This window comes from Tachyglossus aculeatus, chromosome 15, assembly GCF_015852505.1.
Source record: "Tachyglossus aculeatus isolate mTacAcu1 chromosome 15, mTacAcu1.pri, whole genome shotgun sequence".
In the NCBI taxonomy this organism is placed as follows: Eukaryota; Metazoa; Chordata; class Mammalia; order Monotremata; family Tachyglossidae; genus Tachyglossus; species Tachyglossus aculeatus.
In genome coordinates this window covers 15114442-15131993 of record NC_052080.1, presented here as the reverse complement: position 1 = coordinate 15131993, position 17552 = coordinate 15114442, and the positions used below count along the sequence as shown (strand labels likewise).

At 45.3% G+C, this 17552-nt stretch overlaps 1 protein-coding gene across 1 annotated transcript in view; it reads left to right on the top strand.

Annotated features, from left to right (window-relative positions):
- The window catches only part of TUBGCP5 (tubulin gamma complex associated protein 5), a 155239-nt gene that overhangs the window by 123530 nt on the left and 14157 nt on the right, over nt 1–17552 (top strand). Inside the window, exons 15-19 of the mRNA XM_038757204.1 lie at nt 2146–2334; nt 9625–9807; nt 11490–11574; nt 11676–11796; nt 14023–14204. Coding sequence (XP_038613132.1) covers nt 2146–2334; nt 9625–9807; nt 11490–11574; nt 11676–11796; nt 14023–14204 — 760 coding nt within the window. The remainder of the gene's footprint in view (nt 1–2145; nt 2335–9624; nt 9808–11489; nt 11575–11675; nt 11797–14022; nt 14205–17552) is intronic.

Below are 17552 nucleotides of genomic sequence, written 5' to 3'. Positions count from 1 at the left end.
GCTTACTATAATAAATAATGTTGGTATTTGCGAAGCGCTTACTATGTGCCGAGCCCTGCTGTAAGCGCTGGGGTTGTAATAATTAGAATAATTGCACATTTCATTTGTTAAGTGCTTACTATAATAAATAATGTTGGTATCTGTTATTATTATTATTAATTATTATTACCCCAGCGCTCAGAACAGCGCTCGGCACATAGTAAGCGCTTAACAAATACCAACATTATTATTACATTGTTATTATTATTATTATTGTCTGGGCCTCAGTTCCCTCATCTGAAAAATGGGGATTAAAAACAGTGAGCCCCCCGTGGGACAACCTGATCACCTTGTCACCTCCCCGGCGCTTAGAACAGTGCTTTGCACATAGTAAGCGCTTAGTAAATGCCATCATTATTATTATTATTCTCTGGGCCTCAGTTCCCTCATCTGAAAAATGGGGATTAAAAACAGTGAGGCCCCCGGGGGACAACCTGATCACCTTGTCACCTCCCCAGCACTTAGTACAGTGTTTTGCACATAGTAAGCGCTTAATAAATGCCATCATTATTATTATTATTATCATTATTATTCTCTGGGCCTCAGTTCCCTCATCTGAAAAATGGGGATTAAAAACAGTGAACCCCCCCGTGGGACAACCTGATCACCTCGTCACCTCCCCAGCGCTTACAACAGTGCTTTGCACATAGTAAGCGCTTAATAAATGCCATTGTTATTATTATTATTCTCTGGGCCTCAGTTCCCTCATCTGAAAAATGGGGATTAAAAACAGTGAACCCCCCCGTGGGACAACCTGATCACCTTGTCACCTCCCCGGCGCTTAGAACAGTGCTTTGCACATAGTAAGCGCTTAATAAATGCCATTATTATTATTATTCTCTGGGCCTCAGTTCCCTCATCTGATAAATGGGGATTAAAAACAGTGAGCCCCCCGTGGGACAACCTGATCACCTTGTCACCTCCCCGGCGCTTAGAACAGTGCTTGGCACAGAGTAAGCGCTTAATAAATGCCATCATTATTATTATTATTCTCTGGGCCTCAGTTCCCTCATCTGAAAAATGGGGATTAAAAACAGTGAGCCCCCCATGGTACAACCTGATCACCTTGTCACCTCTCTGGCGCTTAGAACAGTGCTTTGCACATAGTAAGCGCTTAGTAAATGCCATCATTATTATTATTATTCTCTGGGCCTCAGTTCCCTCATCTGATAAATGGGGATTAAAAACAGTGAGCCCCCCGTGGGACAACCTGATCACCTTGTCACCTCCCCGGCGCTTAGAACAGTGCTTTGCACATAGTAATAAATGCCATCATTATTATTATTATTCTCTGGGCCTCAGTTCCCTCATCTGAAAAATGGGGATTAAAAACAGTAAACCCCCCGTGGGACAACCCGATCACCTTATCACCTCCCCGGCACTTACAACAGTGCTTTGCACATAGTAATAAATGCCATTATTATTATTATTATTCTCTGGGCCTCAGTTCCCTCATCTGAAAAATGGGGATTAAAAACAGTAAGCCCCCCGTGGGACAACCCGATCACCTTATCACCTCCCCGGCACTTACAACAGTGCTTTGCACATAGTAAGCGCTTAGTAAATGCCATCATTATTATTATTATTCTCTGGGCCTCAGTTCCCTCACCTGAAAAATGGGGATTAAAAACAGTGAGCCCCCCGGGGGACCACCTGATCACCTTGTCACCTCCCCGGCGCTTACAACAGCGCTTGGCACGTAGTAAGCGCTTCCCAAGTCCTGTCATTATCATTCCCATCACCATCATATATGTATATATGTATATATATATATATATATGTTTGTACATAATTTTTTTTACTCTATTTATTTAATTTATTTCTACATATCTATTCTATTTTATTTTGTTAGTATGTTTGGTTTTATTCTCCATCTCCCCCTTTTAGACCGTGAGCCCACTGTTGGGTAGGGACCGTCTCTAGATGTTGCCAATTCGTACTTCCCAAGCGCTCAGTGCAGTGCTCTGCACACAGTAAGCGCTCAATAAATACGATTGATGATGCTCATCACACAATAAGCGCCCGCTGAGAAGGACCGCCGGAGTCCCTCCGCGGGCCCCGGACGCGCTCCGGAACGCCGGGAACCCGCCCCGTCCCTCCCGGCAGGCTGTACCCGGAGCCGAGCGACTTCCCGGCGGCCTTCCCGGCCGGCGAGGTGCTCCCGGACCGCTCCTCGGAGTCGGTGACGTGCCGGACGTTCGAGCTGACCCTCCGCTGCTGCCTCTACCCGCACATCGAGCGGCGCTACGTGGCCTGCTGCGGCAACCTAATGGGTACACTCAAGAAGGACTACAGGTCAGCCGGGACCCCGCGCCGGGCCCCTCCGCCCTCCCTCCGCCCCGGGGTGGGTGATGATGCAAAGAAGAGGAAGAATTACGGGATTTCTCCAGCGCTTACTACGGGTCCGGCCCCGTATTAAGCCCCCGGGCGGAGAATTCGAATAATTACGGTATTCGTTAAGCGCTTACTATGTGCCAAGCACTGGGCCCCGGGATGGGTGATGATGATGATAATTACGGTATTCGCGAAGCGCTTGCTACGTGCCGAGCACTGGATTGAGCCCCGGGATGGAGAATTCGAATAATTACGGTATTCGTTAAGCGCTTACTATGTGCCAAGCACTGTATTGAGCCCCGGGATGGATGATGATAATTACAGTATTCGTTAAGCGCTTACTATGTGCCGAGCACTGGATTGAGCCGCGGGAGGGATGATGATGATGATTTGTGGTATTTGTCCAGTGCTTACTATAAGTCAGGCCCCTTATTAAGCCCCCGGATGGATAATACTAATAATTACGGTATTTGTTAAGCGCTTACTATGTGCCAAGCACTGGATTGAGCCCCGGGATGGATGATGATGATGATAATTACGGTATTCGTTAAGCGCTTACTATGTGCCAAGCACTGGATTGAGCCGCGGGAGGGATGATGATGATGATTTGTGGTATTTGTCCAGCGCTTAATATGAGTCAGGCCCCGTATTAAGATTCCGGATGGATAATACTGATAATTACGGTATTTGTTAAGCGCTTACTACGTGCCAAGCACTGGATTGAGCCGCGGGAGGGATGATGATGATTATTTGTGGTATTTGTCCAGCGCTTAATACGAGTCAGGCCCCGTATTAAGATTCCGGATGGATAATACTGATAATTACGGTATTTGTTAAGCGCTTACTACGTGCCAAGCACTGGATTGAGCCCCGGGATGGATGATGATAATAATAATTACGGTATTCGTTAAGCACTTACTACGTGCCAAGCACTGGATTGAGCCGCGGGAGGGATGATGATGATAATTTGTGGTATTTGTCCAGCGCTTACTATGAGTCAGGCCCCGTATTAAGCCCCCGGATGGATAATACTGATAATTACGGTATTTGTTAAGCGTTTACTGTGTGCCAAGCACTGTATTGAGCCCCGGGAGGGATGATGATGATGATGGTAATTACGGTATTCGTTAAGCGCTTACTATGTGCCGAGCACTGCATTGAGCCGCGGGAGGGATGATGATAATTTATGGTATTTGTCCAGTGCTTAATATGAGTCAGGCCCCGTATTAAGCCCCCGGATGGATAATACTGATAATTACGGTATTCGTTAAGCGCTTACTATGTGCCAAGCACTGGATTGAGCCGCGGGAGGGATGATGATGAAAATTTGTGGTATTTGTCCAGCGCTTACTATGAGTCAGGCCCCGTATTAAGCTTCCGGATGGATAATACTGATAATTACAGTATTTGTTAAGCGCTTACTATGTGCCAAGCACTGGATTGAGCCCCGGGAGGGATGATGATGATAATAATTACGGTATTCGTTAAGCGCTTACTACGTGCCAAGCACTGGATTGAGCCGCGGGAGGGATGATGATGATGATTTGTGGTATTTGTCCAGTGCTTAATATGAGTCAGGCCCCGTATTAAGCTTCCGGATGGATAATACTGATAATTACGGTATTTGTTAAGCACTTACTATGTGCCAAGCACTGTATTGAGCCCCGGGATGGATGATAATAATAATAACTGGTATTCGTTAAGCATTTACTATGTGCCAAGCCCTGTATTGAGCCCTGGGAGAGATGATAATAATGATAATTGTAATATTTGTCCAGGGCTTACTATGTGTCAGGCCCCGTATTAAGCCCCGGGTTGGATAATACTAATAATTACAGTATTTGTTAAGCGCTTATTGAACCCCGGGATGGATGATGATAATAATTATGGTATTCATTAAGCGCTTATATGTGCCAAGCACTGTATTGAGCTGCGGGAGGGATGATGATGATAATAATTGTGGTATTTGTCCAACGCTTACTATGAGTCAGGCCCCGTATTAAGCCCCGGATGGCTAATACTAATATTTCCGGTATTTGTTAGGCATTTACTATGTGCCAAGCACTGTATTGAGCACCGGGATGGATGATGATAATAATACTTACGGTATTCGTTAAGCGCTTACTATGTGCCAAGCACTGGATTGAGCCCTGGGAGGGATGATAAGAATAATAATTGTGGTATTTGTCCAGCGCTTCCTATGAGTCAGGCCCCGTATTAAGCCGCCGGATGGATAATACTAATAATTACGGTATTTGTTAAGCGCTTATTATGTGCCGAGCACTGTATTAAGCCTCAGGAGGGATGATAATAATAATAATTACTGTATTCGTTAAGCGCTTACTATGTGCCAAGCACTGTATTGAGCCGCGGGAGGGATGATGATGATAATTTGTGGTATTTGTCCAGCGCTTACTATGAGTCAGGCCCCGTATTAAGCCCCCGGATGGATAATACTAATAATTACGGTATTTGTTAAGCGCTTACTATGTACCAAGCCCTGTATTGAGCCCCGGGATGGATGATGATGATAATAATTACGGTATTCGTTAAGCGCTTACTATGTGCCAAGCACTGTATTGAGCCCCAGGAGGGATGATGATAATAATAATTGTGGTATTTGTCCAGCGCTTACTATGAGTCAGGCCCCGTATTAAGCCCCGGATGGATAATACTAATATTTACGGTATTTGTTAAGCGCTTACTATGTGCCAAGCACTGTATTGAGCCCCGGGAGGGATGATGATAATTGTGGTATTTGTTCAGCGCTTACTATGTGTCAGGCCCCGAATTAAGCCCTGGGGTGGATAGTAATTGTGGTTTTTGTTAAGCGCTTACTGTATTAAGCCCCGGAAGGGATAATAGTAATAATAATAATGGTATTTGTTAGGTGCTCACTATGTGTCAGGCCCTGTATTAAGCCCTGGGATGGAGAATAATAATAATAATTATGGTATTTTAGTGCTTACTATGTGCCAAGCACTGTATGGGGCCCTGGGATAGATGATAATAATAATATTTAAAGGACCAAAGCTTCAGTTAGCGCTTACTTTATGAGGCCCTGGGATGGATAATAATAATAATAATATTTAAAAGACCAAAGCTTCAGTTAGCGCTTACTTTATGAGGCCCTGGGATGGATAATAATAATAATAATATTTAAAAGGCCAATCCTTCACTTAGCGCTTACTTAATGAGACCCTGGGATGGATGATAATAATAATAATATTATTTAAAAGACCAAAGCTTTAGTTAGCGCTTTATGAGGCCCTGGGATGGATAATAATAATAATAATATTTAAAAGACCAAATCTTCAGTTAGCGCTTACTTTATGAGGCCCTGGGATGGATAATAATAATAATAATATTTAAAAGGCCAAAGCTTCAGTTAGCGCTTACTTTATGAGGCCCTGGGATGGATAATAATAATAATAATAATATTTAAAAGGCCAAAGCTTCAGTTAGCGCTTACTTTATGAGGCCCTGGGATGGATAATAATAATAATAATATTTAAAAGGCCAATCCTTCACTTAGCGCTTACTTAATGAGACCCTGGGATGGATAATAATAATAATAATAATATTTAAAAGACCAAAGCTTTAGTTAGCGCTTTATGAGGCCCTGGGATGGATAATAATAATAATAATATTTAAAAGACCAAATCTTCAGTTAGCGCTTACTTTATGAGGCCCTGGGATGGATAATAATAATAATAATATTTAAAAGGCCAAAGCTTCAGTTAGCGCTTACTTTATGAGGCCCTGGGATGGATAATAATAATAATAATAATATTTAAAAGGCCAAAGCTTCAGTTAGCGCTTAATTTATGAGGCCCTGGGATGGATAATAATAATAATATTTAAAAGACCAAAGCTTCAGTTAGCGCTTACTTTATGAGGCCCTGGGATGGATAATAATAATAATAACATTTAAAAGACCAAAGCTTCAGTTTGTGCTTACTTAATGAGTCCCTGGGATGGATAATAATAGTAATAATATTTAAAAGACCAAAGCTTCAGTTAGCGCTTACTTAATGAGGCCATGGGATGGATAATAATAATAATAACATTTAAAAGAACAAAGCTTTAGTTAGCGCTTACTTTATGAGGCCCTGGGATGGGTAATAATAATAATAATATTTAAAAGACCAAAGCTTCAGTTAGCGCTTACTTAATGAGGCCCTGGGATGGATAATAATAATAACAACACTTAAAAGACCAAAGCTTCAGTTAGCTCTTACTTTATGAGGCCCTGGGATGGATAATAATAATAATATTTAAAAGACCAAAGCTTCAGTTAGCGCTTACTTAATGAGGCCCTGGGATGGATAATAATAATAATAACATTTAAAAGACCAAAGCTTCAGTTAGCGCTGACTTTATGAGGCCCTGGGATGGATAATAATAATAATAATATTTAAAAGGCCAAAGCTTCAGTTAGCGCTTACTTTATGAGGCCCTGGGATGGATAATAATAATAATAATAATATTTAAAAGACCAAAGCTTCAGTTAGCGCTTACTTTATGAGGCCCTGGGATGGATAATAATAATAATAATAATACTTAAAAGGCCAAAGCTTCAGTTAGCGCTTACTTTATGAGGCCCTGGGATGGATAATAATAATAATAATAATATTTAAAAGACCAAAGCTTCAGTTAGCGCTTACTTAATGAGGCCCTGGGATGGATAATAATAATAATATTTAACAGACCAAAGCTTCAGTTAGCGCTTACTTAATGAGGCCCTGGGATGGATAATAATAATAATAATATTTAAAAGACCAAAGCTTCACTTAGCGCTTACTTAATGAGGCCCTGGGAGGGATAATAATAGTAATAACATTTAAAAGACCAAAGCTTCAGTTAGCACTTACTTAATGAGGCCCTGGGATGGATAATAATAATAATAATATTTAAAAGACCAAAGCTTCAGTTAGCGCTTACTTAATGAGGCCCTGGGATGGATAATAATAATAATAATATTTAAAAGACCAAAGCTTCAGTTAGCGCTTTCTTTATGAGGCCCTGGGATGGATAATAATAATAATAATATTTAAAAGGCCAAAGCTTCAGTTAGCGCTTACTTAATGAGGCCCTGGGATGGATAATAATAATAATAATATTTAAAAGGCCAAAGCTCCAGTTAGCACTTAATGAGGCTCTGGGATGGATAATAATAATAATAATATTTAAAAGACCAAAGCTTCAGTTAGCGCTTACTTTATGAGGCCCTGGGGTGGATAATAATAATAATAATAATACTTAAAAGGCCAAAGCTTCAGTTAGCGCTTACTTTATGAGGCCCTGGGATGGATAATAATATTTAAAAGACCAAAGCCTCAGTTAGCGCTTACTTAATGAGGCCCTGGGATGGATAATAATAATATTTAAAAGACCAAAGCTTCAGTTAGCGCTTACTTAATGAGGCCCTGGGATGGATAATAATAATAATAACATTTAAAAGACCAAAGCTTCAGTTAGCGCTTACTTAATGAGGCCCTGGGATGGATAATAATAATATTTAAAAGACCAAAGCTTCAGTTAGCGCTTTCTTAATGAGGCCCTGGGATGGATAATAATAATAATAATAATATTTAAAAGACCAAAGCTTCAGTTAGCGCTTACTTAATGAGGCCCTGGGATGGATAATAATAATAATAATAACATTTAAAAGACCAAAGCTTCAGTTAGCGCTTACTTAATGAGGCCCTGGGATGGATAATAATAATATTTAAAAGACCAAAGCCTCAGTTAGCGCTTTCTTAATGAGGCCCTGGGATGGATAATAATAATAATAATAATATTTAAAAGACCAAAGCTTCAGTTAGCGCTTACTTTATGAGGCCCTGGGATGGATAATAATAATAATAATAACATTTAAAAGACCAAAGCTTCAGTTAGCGCTTACTTAATGAGGCCCTGGGATGGATAATAATAATATTTAAAAGACCAAAGCTTCAGTTAGCGCTTTCTTAATGAGGCCCTGGGATGGATAATAATAATAATAATAATATTTAAAAGACCAAAGCTTCAGTTAGCGCTTACTTTATGAGGCCCTGGGATGGATAATAATAATAATAATAACATTTAAAAGACCAAAGCTTCAGTTAGCGCTTACTTAATGAGGCCCTGGGATGGATAATAATAATATTTAAAAGACCAAAGCTTCAGTTAGCGCTTTCTTAATGAGGCCCTGGGATGGATAATAATAATAATAATAATATTTAAAAGACCAAAGCTTCAGTTAGCGCTTACTTAATGAGGCCCTGGGATGGATAATAATAATATTTAAAAGACCAAAGCTTCAGTTAGCGCTTTCTTAATGAGGCCCTGGGATGGATAATGATAATAATAATAATATTTAAAAGACCAAAGCCTCAGTTAGCGCTTACTTTATGAGGCCCTGGGATGGATAATAATAATATTTAAAAGACCAAAGCCTCAGTTAGCGCTTTCTTAATGAGGCCCTGGGATGGATAATAATAATAATAATAATATTTAAAAGACCAAAGCTTCAGTTAGCGCTTACTTTATGAGGCCCTGGGATGGATAATAATAATAATAATAACATTTAAAAGACCAAAGCTTCAGTTAGCGCTTACTTAATGAGGCCCTGGGATGGATAATAATAATATTTAAAAGACCAAAGCTTCAGTTAGCGCTTTCTTAATGAGGCCCTGGGATGGATAATAATAATAATAATAATATTTAAAAGACCAAAGCTTCAGTTAGCGCTTACTTTATGAGGCCCTGGGATGGATAATAATAATAATAATAACATTTAAAAGACCAAAGCTTCAGTTAGCGCTTACTTAATGAGGCCCTGGGATGGATAATAATAATATTTAAAAGGCCAAAGCTTCAGGTAGCGCTTACTTTATGAGGCCCTGGGATGGATAATAATAATAACAACATTTAAAAGACCAAAGCTTCAGTTAGCGCTTACTTAATGAGGCCCTGGGATGGATAATAATAATATTTAAAAGACCAAAGCTTCAGTTAGCGCTTACTTTATGAGGCCCTGGGATGGACAATAATAATAATAATAATTATATTTAAAAGACCAAAGCTTCAGACAGCACGGGCGAAAACACCCGTCGACGCCATTCACAGAAAGGGCGAATATGCCGAAGGGAAATCACTCGGAAACCCCATTTTTAATCCGCCGCTGGGTTTCGGATCCCCCGCAGCCGCGGCCGTGTGAAGGCCGGAAAATCGGTAAACCGGCCGGGCGCTTCCTCCCTCCCGCAGGTTGGTGGAATACCTCCAAGCCATGAGGAATTTCTTCCTGATCGAAGCCGGAGACACCATGTACGACTTCTACACGGCCATCTTCGAGAAGATCCGGGAGAAGGAGTCCTGGCGCAACGCGGCCCTCCTCAACGTCCAGCTCCAGGAGGCCGTCGGCCAGCGCTACCCCGAAGACAGCGCCCGGTAAAAACGCCGGGGCCCGGGCGTCGGGATCGCGGAATTCCCGGGCCTCGGTTCCCTCCTCTGGGAAACGGATGGGGATCGAGGACCCGGAAGCCCGGCGCGGGCCGCGGGGATCGTGGTTCTCGCTCCCGGAGTGGGACTCCGTTTCCCGCCGTCGGGGAGGGACCGTCTCCGCGTGTTGCCAAGTTGCCCTTCCCAAGCGCTTAGCACAGCGCTCTGCACACAGTAAGCGCTCCATAAATACGACGGAATGAATCCGGACGTGGGCAGGGAGCGCCTCTCTGTACGGAGAAGCAGCTCGGCGGGAAGAGGTCGGAGGTCACGGGTTCCAGTCCTGGCCCCGCCAGCCGTCGGCTGGGTGACTTTGGGCGAGTCACTTCCCTTCTCTGGGCCTCAGTGACCTCATCTGTCAAATGGGGATGAAGACCGGGGGACAACCCGATCACCTCGTCACCTCCCCAGCGCTTAGAACGGTGCTTTGCACATAGTCTCCCCCTTTTAGACTGTGAGCCCACTGTTGGGTAGGGACTGTCTCTATGTGATGCCAATTTGTACTTCCCAAGCGCTTAGTACAGTGCTCTGCACATAGTAAGCGCTCAATAAATACGATTGATTGATTGATTGATTGATTGATAGTAAGCGCTTAATAACGGCCATTATCATTGCCGTGTCGGGCTTTCCGAGCGCTCCGCCCTCGGAAAGCGCTCAGTAGGTAGGATCGAGCCAACGGCGTCGCTCCGGCACGGGGGATTTCGGAGGAGGGGGTCCCGTTTCCGTGTCGGAACTCGGTGTTGGCGGTTCCAGTTTAGGACCGGGGTGGCGGGTGACAGGGAAGCGGCGCGGCCCGGGTTCGAATCCCGGCTCCCACCGCCGAAATCAATACCCGTTCCGTCGTATTTATTGAGCGCTTACCGTGTGCCGAGCGCTGTACTGTGAGAAGCGGCGTGGCTCCGTGGGAGGAGCCCGGGCTTCGGAGTCCGAGGTCACGGGTTCCAATCCCGGCCCCGCCGGTTGTCGGCTGTGAGACTTGGGGCGAGTCGCTTCCCTTCTCTGGGCCTCAGTGGCCTCATCTGGAAAATGGGGATGAAGACCGGGAGCCCCCCGTGGGACAACCTCATCACCTTGTAACCTCCCCGGCGCTTAGAACGGTGCTTTGCACATAGTAAGCGCTCAGCAAATGCCATCGTCATTATTATTATTATTATTAGTGATGTGCACAGAGCTATAATTCTATTTATTCTGACGACCTTGACGCCCGTCTCCGTGTTGCGTTGCGTTGTCCGTCTCCCCCTTCTAGACCGTGAGCCCGTCGTCGTCATCATCGTCATCATCAATCGTATTTATTGAGCGCTTACTGTGTGCAGAGCACTGTGCTAAGCGCTTGGGAAGTCCAAATTGGCAACATCTAGAGACGGTCCCGACCCAACAGTGGGCTCACGGTCTAAAAGGGGGAGACAAAACCAGACATACTAACAAAATAAAATAAACAGAAGCAATCATATACGACTCAAATGGAGTCGTCGGGTGGGGACCGGCTCTATCTGTTGCCGGCCAAGCGCTCAGCACAGTGCTGTGCACACGCTAAGCGCCCCATAAGTACGATTGAACGAATTAAACGCCGTTTCCCGTGGGAGCTCAAATCAGGTGGTGGATTTAGGGGGGTTGTCTTTTTCTCCCCGCAGGCTTTCCATCTCCTTTGACACCGTGGATCCGGCCAAGAAGGCGGTCCCCATCCACAACCTGGACGGGCTGACGTTGACCTACAAGGTAGCCGGCGGGCCGGGCCGGCCCCGGGCGAGGGCCCGCCCCCGCGGCCCGGGCACGGCGCCCTGCCATCGCGCCCCTTGTCCCGTGCGCTTCGCCCCCAGGTGCCCTGGCCCGTGGACATCGTCATCAGCTCGGAATGCCAGAAAATCTACAATCAGGTCTTCCTCCTCCTGCTCCAGATCAAGCTGGCCAAGTACAACCTGGACGTGTTACGCTTCGACGGTGAGACAGTTCGGGCGCTGGGGAAGCGCGCCCGGAGTTGCTTATGTCCGGCCCGCGCCTCAAGATGAGGTGGCTTCCTTCTCTTCCTCCTCTTCCTCTTCTTCCTCTTCTTCTTCTCCCTCTTCTCTCTCTCCCTCCTCTTCTCCCTCCCCTTCTCTCTCTCCCTCCTTCTTCTCCTTCTCCTCTTCCTTCTCTCTCCTCTCCTCCCTCCCCTTTTCTCTCTCCCTCTCCTTCTTCTGTTCCTGCTCCTCCTCCTTCTCCCTCTCCCTTTCCTTCTTCTTCTCCTTCTCCTTCTCATCCTCCTCCTTCTTCTCCTCCTCCTCCTTCTCCTCCTCCTCCCCCTCCCCCTCCTCCTTCTTCTCCTCCTTCTCCTTTTCCTCCTTCTCTTCCTTCTCCTCCTCCCTCTCCTTCTCCTCCTCCTCCTCCTCCTCCTCCTCCCTCTCCTTCTCCTCCTCCTTCTCCTCCTCCTTCTCCTTCTCCTCCTCCTTCTCCTCCTTCTTCTTCTCCTTCTTCTCCTTCTCCTCCTCCTCCTCCTCCTCCTCCTCCCTCTCCTTCTCCTCCTCCTCCCTCTCCTTCTTCTCCTCCTCCTCCTTCTCCTCCTCCTTCTCCTCCTCCTTCTCCTTCTCCTCCTCCTTCTCCTCCTCCTTCTCCTCCTTCTTCTCCTTCTTCTCCTTCTCCTCCTCCTCCTTCTTTCTCCATCTCCTTCTTTCTCCTTCTCCTCTTCCTCCCCCTCCCCCTTCTCCTGCTTCTCCTTCTTCTCCCCCTCCCCCTTCTCCCCCTTCTCCTCCTCCTCCTTCTCCTTCTCCTTCTCCTCCTCCTTCTCCTTCTCCTTCTCCTCCTCCTCCTCCTCTTCTTCTTCTTGTCCTCCTCCTTCATCCATGTCTCCTTCTCCTCCTCCTCCTCCTCCTTTCCTTCTCCTCCTTCTTCTTCTTCTCCTCCTCCTCCTCCTTCTCCTCCTCCTTCTCCTTGTTCTCCTCATCCTCCTCCTCCTTCCCCTCCTCCCCCTCCTTTTTTCCTCCTTCTTCTCCTCCTCCTTCTTCCCCTTCTCCTCCTCCTCCTCCTCCTACTTCTTCTTCTCCTTGTTCTCCTTCTCCTCCTCCACCTTCTTCCCCTCCTCCTCCTCCTTTTTTTCCTTCTTCTCTTCCTTATTCTCTTTCTTCTTCTTCCCCATCTCCTTCTCCTCCTTCTCCTCCTTCTCCTTCTTCTGCTTCTTCTCCTCCTACTTCTACTTCTTCTCTTTGTTCTCCTCCTCCTCCTTCTTCCCCTTCTCCTCCTCCTTTTTTTCCTTCTTCTTCTCCTCCTTCTTCTTCCCCATCTCCTTCTCCTCCTCCTTCTCCTCCTCCTCCTTCTCCTCCTCCTTCTCCTTCTTCTCCTCCTCCTCCTTCTTCTCCTCCTCCTCCTTCTTTTCCTTCTCCTTCTCCTTCTTCTTCTTCCCCTCCTTTGTCTTCCCTACCTTCTTCTCCTCCTCATCCACCTCGTTCTCCTTCTTCTCCTCCTTCTCCTTCTCCTTTTTTTTCCCCGGTGTCACATAAAACTGTCGAGAAAGTCCGGAACCCTCCCAAGCGCCCCACACGGCGCTCCGCACCCAGTAAGCGCTCAGCAAGTAGGATGGATCGATGGAGTGGCGACACGTTCGCTCCGTCAGCAGACAACCGCATCTGCCGACCGTTCCGGACCGCCCTCTTATGGAGCGCTCACTGTAAGCAAGGCGCTGTGCTTGGTGCTTGGGAGAGTCCGGGATGACGACAGACACATACGGCGCTGCCCACCACGAGGTCACGGTCTAGTGGGGGGGACACAGAACGGCGCTTGGCACATAGTAAGCGCCTCACAGATGCCATCGTTGTTATTATTCGAAATAGAGATGAATTACAGATTCGTACATAGGCCGGCGTCCCGCGCCCAATAAGCGCCCGCACCGTACCACCGACGGGCTGACCGCTTTCCGCCGACGGAAGCGAGACGAGTCGCCAGTCCCGGCTCCGCCACTTACCTGCCGCGTGACCCTGGGCGAGTCACTTCACCTCCCCGGGCCCCGGCGACCTCATCCGTCCGACGGGGATGGAGACGGCGAGCGCGTCCGGCCCCGTCTGCCTGGATCCACCCCGCCGCTCGGCACAGCGGGCGCTTAACGGATCCCAAACAAAAGAGGGGGATGCGGACACCGCTTCTGACGCCGTGACGTCGGCTTTGGAAATTTATCTGTTTATTTTTTCTTTTGGACAGAACTGATCGGGCCGGGCGAGAGGCCGCAACCTAAAGGGGGACCTTCGCTGGCGGAAAATCCGGCGGCCGCTCCGTCGGAGCCCCCCGGGGGACCCCGAAAACAGCAAATTCACCGAATGTTCCTCTTGAGGGTGAAGCTGATGCACTTTGTGAACAGCCTGCACAACTACATCATGACCAGGGTGCGTGTCGGCCTCGTTTCCCTCCTCCTCGCCCCTCCTTACCAAAAATAATAATCGTCGTATTAATAACCGCGGCGTTTAGGCGCTTACCGTCTGCTTGGGGAAAGGGCGTCCTCTTTCACTTTCTAATCATAATGATGGTACGTCTTAAGCGCTCACTCTGTGCCAAGCGCTGACGATTACGGCATTTAAGTGCCAGACACTGTACTAAGCGCCGGGCTGGGCGCGAGCGGATCGGGTCGGACGCGGTCGCCGTCTCCATCCCCGATTTCCGGAGGAGGAGACCGAGGCCCGGAGAACTGGAGCCGCTCGCCCGAGGTCACGGGGCGGGCGGGAATCGGCGCGCCCGGCAAGCGCTTAGTACAGTGCTCCGCCCGCGCGGTTAGCGCTCAGTAGATACGACCGAACGAAGGAATGGAGGTGAAGCCAAGGGATCTCCCAGTCATTCATTCCGTCGTCTTTATGGAGCGCTTACCGTGTCAGATAGAGACAATCCCGACCCGACGACGGGCTCACGGTCTAGAAGGGGGATATATATATAATCACCTGTATATATGTTTGTATGTATTTATTACTGGATTTATTTTATTTGTACATCTTCTATTTATTTCATTTTGTTAATGTGTTTTGTTCTCCGTCTCCCCCTTCCAGACCGTGAGCCCGCTGTTGGGTAGGGACCGTCTCTCTATGTTGCCATCTTGGGCTTCCCAAGCGCTTAGTACAGTGCTCTGCACCCAGTAAGCGCTCAATAAATACGATTGAATGAAAGGGGGAGACAGATAACAAAACCAAACAAGCAGACAGGCGTCATCTCCTCCGGCGCTCAGTACGGCGCCGGGCACGTAGCGGGCGCTTAACGGACACCGTCGAAAAGGGAAAAAAGAAAGGTTTCCGTGCGAGATCCCTCAGAGGAGCCTCGGGGCCGTGACCCTGTGTTTTTCATTCATTCATTCAGTCATTCAGTCGTATTTCTTGAGCGCTTACGGTGTGCAGAGCACTGTACTAAGCGCTTGGGAAGTACAAGGTGGCAACGTCTAGAGCCGGTCCCTACCCAACAGCGGGCTCACAGTCTAGGAGGGGGAGACAGAACAAAACATATTAACAAAGTAAAATAAGTAGAATATGTGCAAGTAAAATAAATAAATAAGTAGAGTAATAAATACGTACAAACATATATACATATATACAGGTACATATATACATATATCCCTGCCATCCATCCATCATCATCAATCGTATTTATTCATTCATTCACTCATTCATTCAATCGTATTTCTTGAGCGCTTACGGAGTGCAGAGCACTGTACTAAGCGCTTGGGAAGTACAAGGTGGCAACGTCTAGAGCCGGTCCCTACCCAAGAGCGGGCTCACAGTCTAGAAGGGGGAGACGGAGAACAAAACATATTAACAAAATAAAATAAGTAGAATATGTACAAGTAAAATAAATAAGTAGAGTAATAAATACGTACAAACATATATATATATATTTATATATATATATATATATATATATATATACACATATATCCCTGCCATCCATCCATCATCATCAATCGTATTTATTCATTCATTCATTCATTCATTCATTCATTCAATTGTATTTCTTGAGCGCTTACGGTGTGCAGAGCACTGTCCTAAGCGCTTGGGAAGTCCAAGGTGGCAACATCTAGAGCCGGTCCCTACCCAACAGTGGGCTCACAGTCGAGAAGGGGGAGACGGAGAACAAAACATATTAACAAAATAAAATAAGTAGAATATGTACAAGTAAAATAAATAAATAAGTAGAGTAATAAATATGTACAACAGACAACAAAACAAAACATATTAACAAAATAAAATAAATAGAATATGTACAAGTAAAATAAATAAATAAATAGAGTAATAAATACGTACAAAGATATATACATATATATACATATATCCCTGCCATCCATCCATCATCATCAATCGTATTCATTCATTCATTCATTCATTCGTTCAATCGTATTTCCTGAGCGCTTACAGTGTGCAGAGCACTGTACTAAGCGCTTGGGAAGTCCATACAGAGACGGTCCCTACCCAACAGCGGGCTCACAGTCTAGAAGGGGGAGACGGCCAACAAAACAAAACATATTAACAAAATAAATAGAATATGTCCAAGTAAAATAAATAAATAAATAGAGTAATAAATACGTACAAAGATATATGCATATATACATATATATACATATATCCCTGCCATCCATCCATCATCATCAGTTGTATTTATTCATTCATTCATTCATTCATTCAATCGTATTTCTTGAGCGCTTATCGTGTGCAGAGCGCTGTACTAAGCGCTTGGGAAGTCCATACAGAGCCGGTCCCTACCCAACAGCGGGCTCACAGTCGAGAAGGGGGAGATGGCCAACAAAACAAAACATATTAGCAAAATAAATAGAATATGTCCAAGTAAAATAAATAAATAAATAGAGCAATAAATACGTACAAAGATATATGCATATATACATATATATACATATATCCCTGCCATCCATCCATCATCATCAGTCGTATTTATTCATTCATTCATTCATTCATTCAATCGTATTTCTTGAGCGCTTACCGTGTGCAGAGCGCTGTACTAAGCGCTTGGGAAGTCCGTACAGAGCCGGTCCCTACCCAACAGCGGGCTCACAGTCGAGAAGGGGGAGACGGCCAACAAAACAAAACATATTAGCAAAATAAATAGAATATGTCCAAGTAAAATAAATAAATAAATAGAGTAATAAATACGTACAAAGACATATGCATATATACATATATATACATATATCCCTGCCATCCATCCATCATCATCAGTCGTATTTATTCATTCATTCATTCATTCATTCAATCGTATTTCTTGAGCGCTTACCGTGTGCAGAGCGCTGTACTAAGCGCTTGGGAAGTCCATACAGAGCCGGTCCCTACCCAACAGCGGGCTCACAGTCGAGAAGGGGGAGACGGCCAACAAAACAAAACATATTAGCAAAATAAATAGAATATGTCCAAGTAAAATAAATAAATAAATAGAGTAATAAATACGTACAAAGACATATGCATATATACATATATATACATATATCCCTGCCATCCATCCATCATCATCAGTCGTATTCATTCATTCATTCATTCATTCAATCATATTTCTTGAGCGCTTACGGTGTGCAGAGCACTGTCCTAAGCGCTTGGGAAGTCCAAGGTGGCAACATCTAGAGCCGGTCCCTACCCAACAGCGGGCTCACCGTCTAGAAGGGGGACACAGAACAAAACATATTAACAAAATAAAATAAATAATAGAATATGTACAAGTAAAATAAATAAGTAGAGTGATAAATACGTACAAAG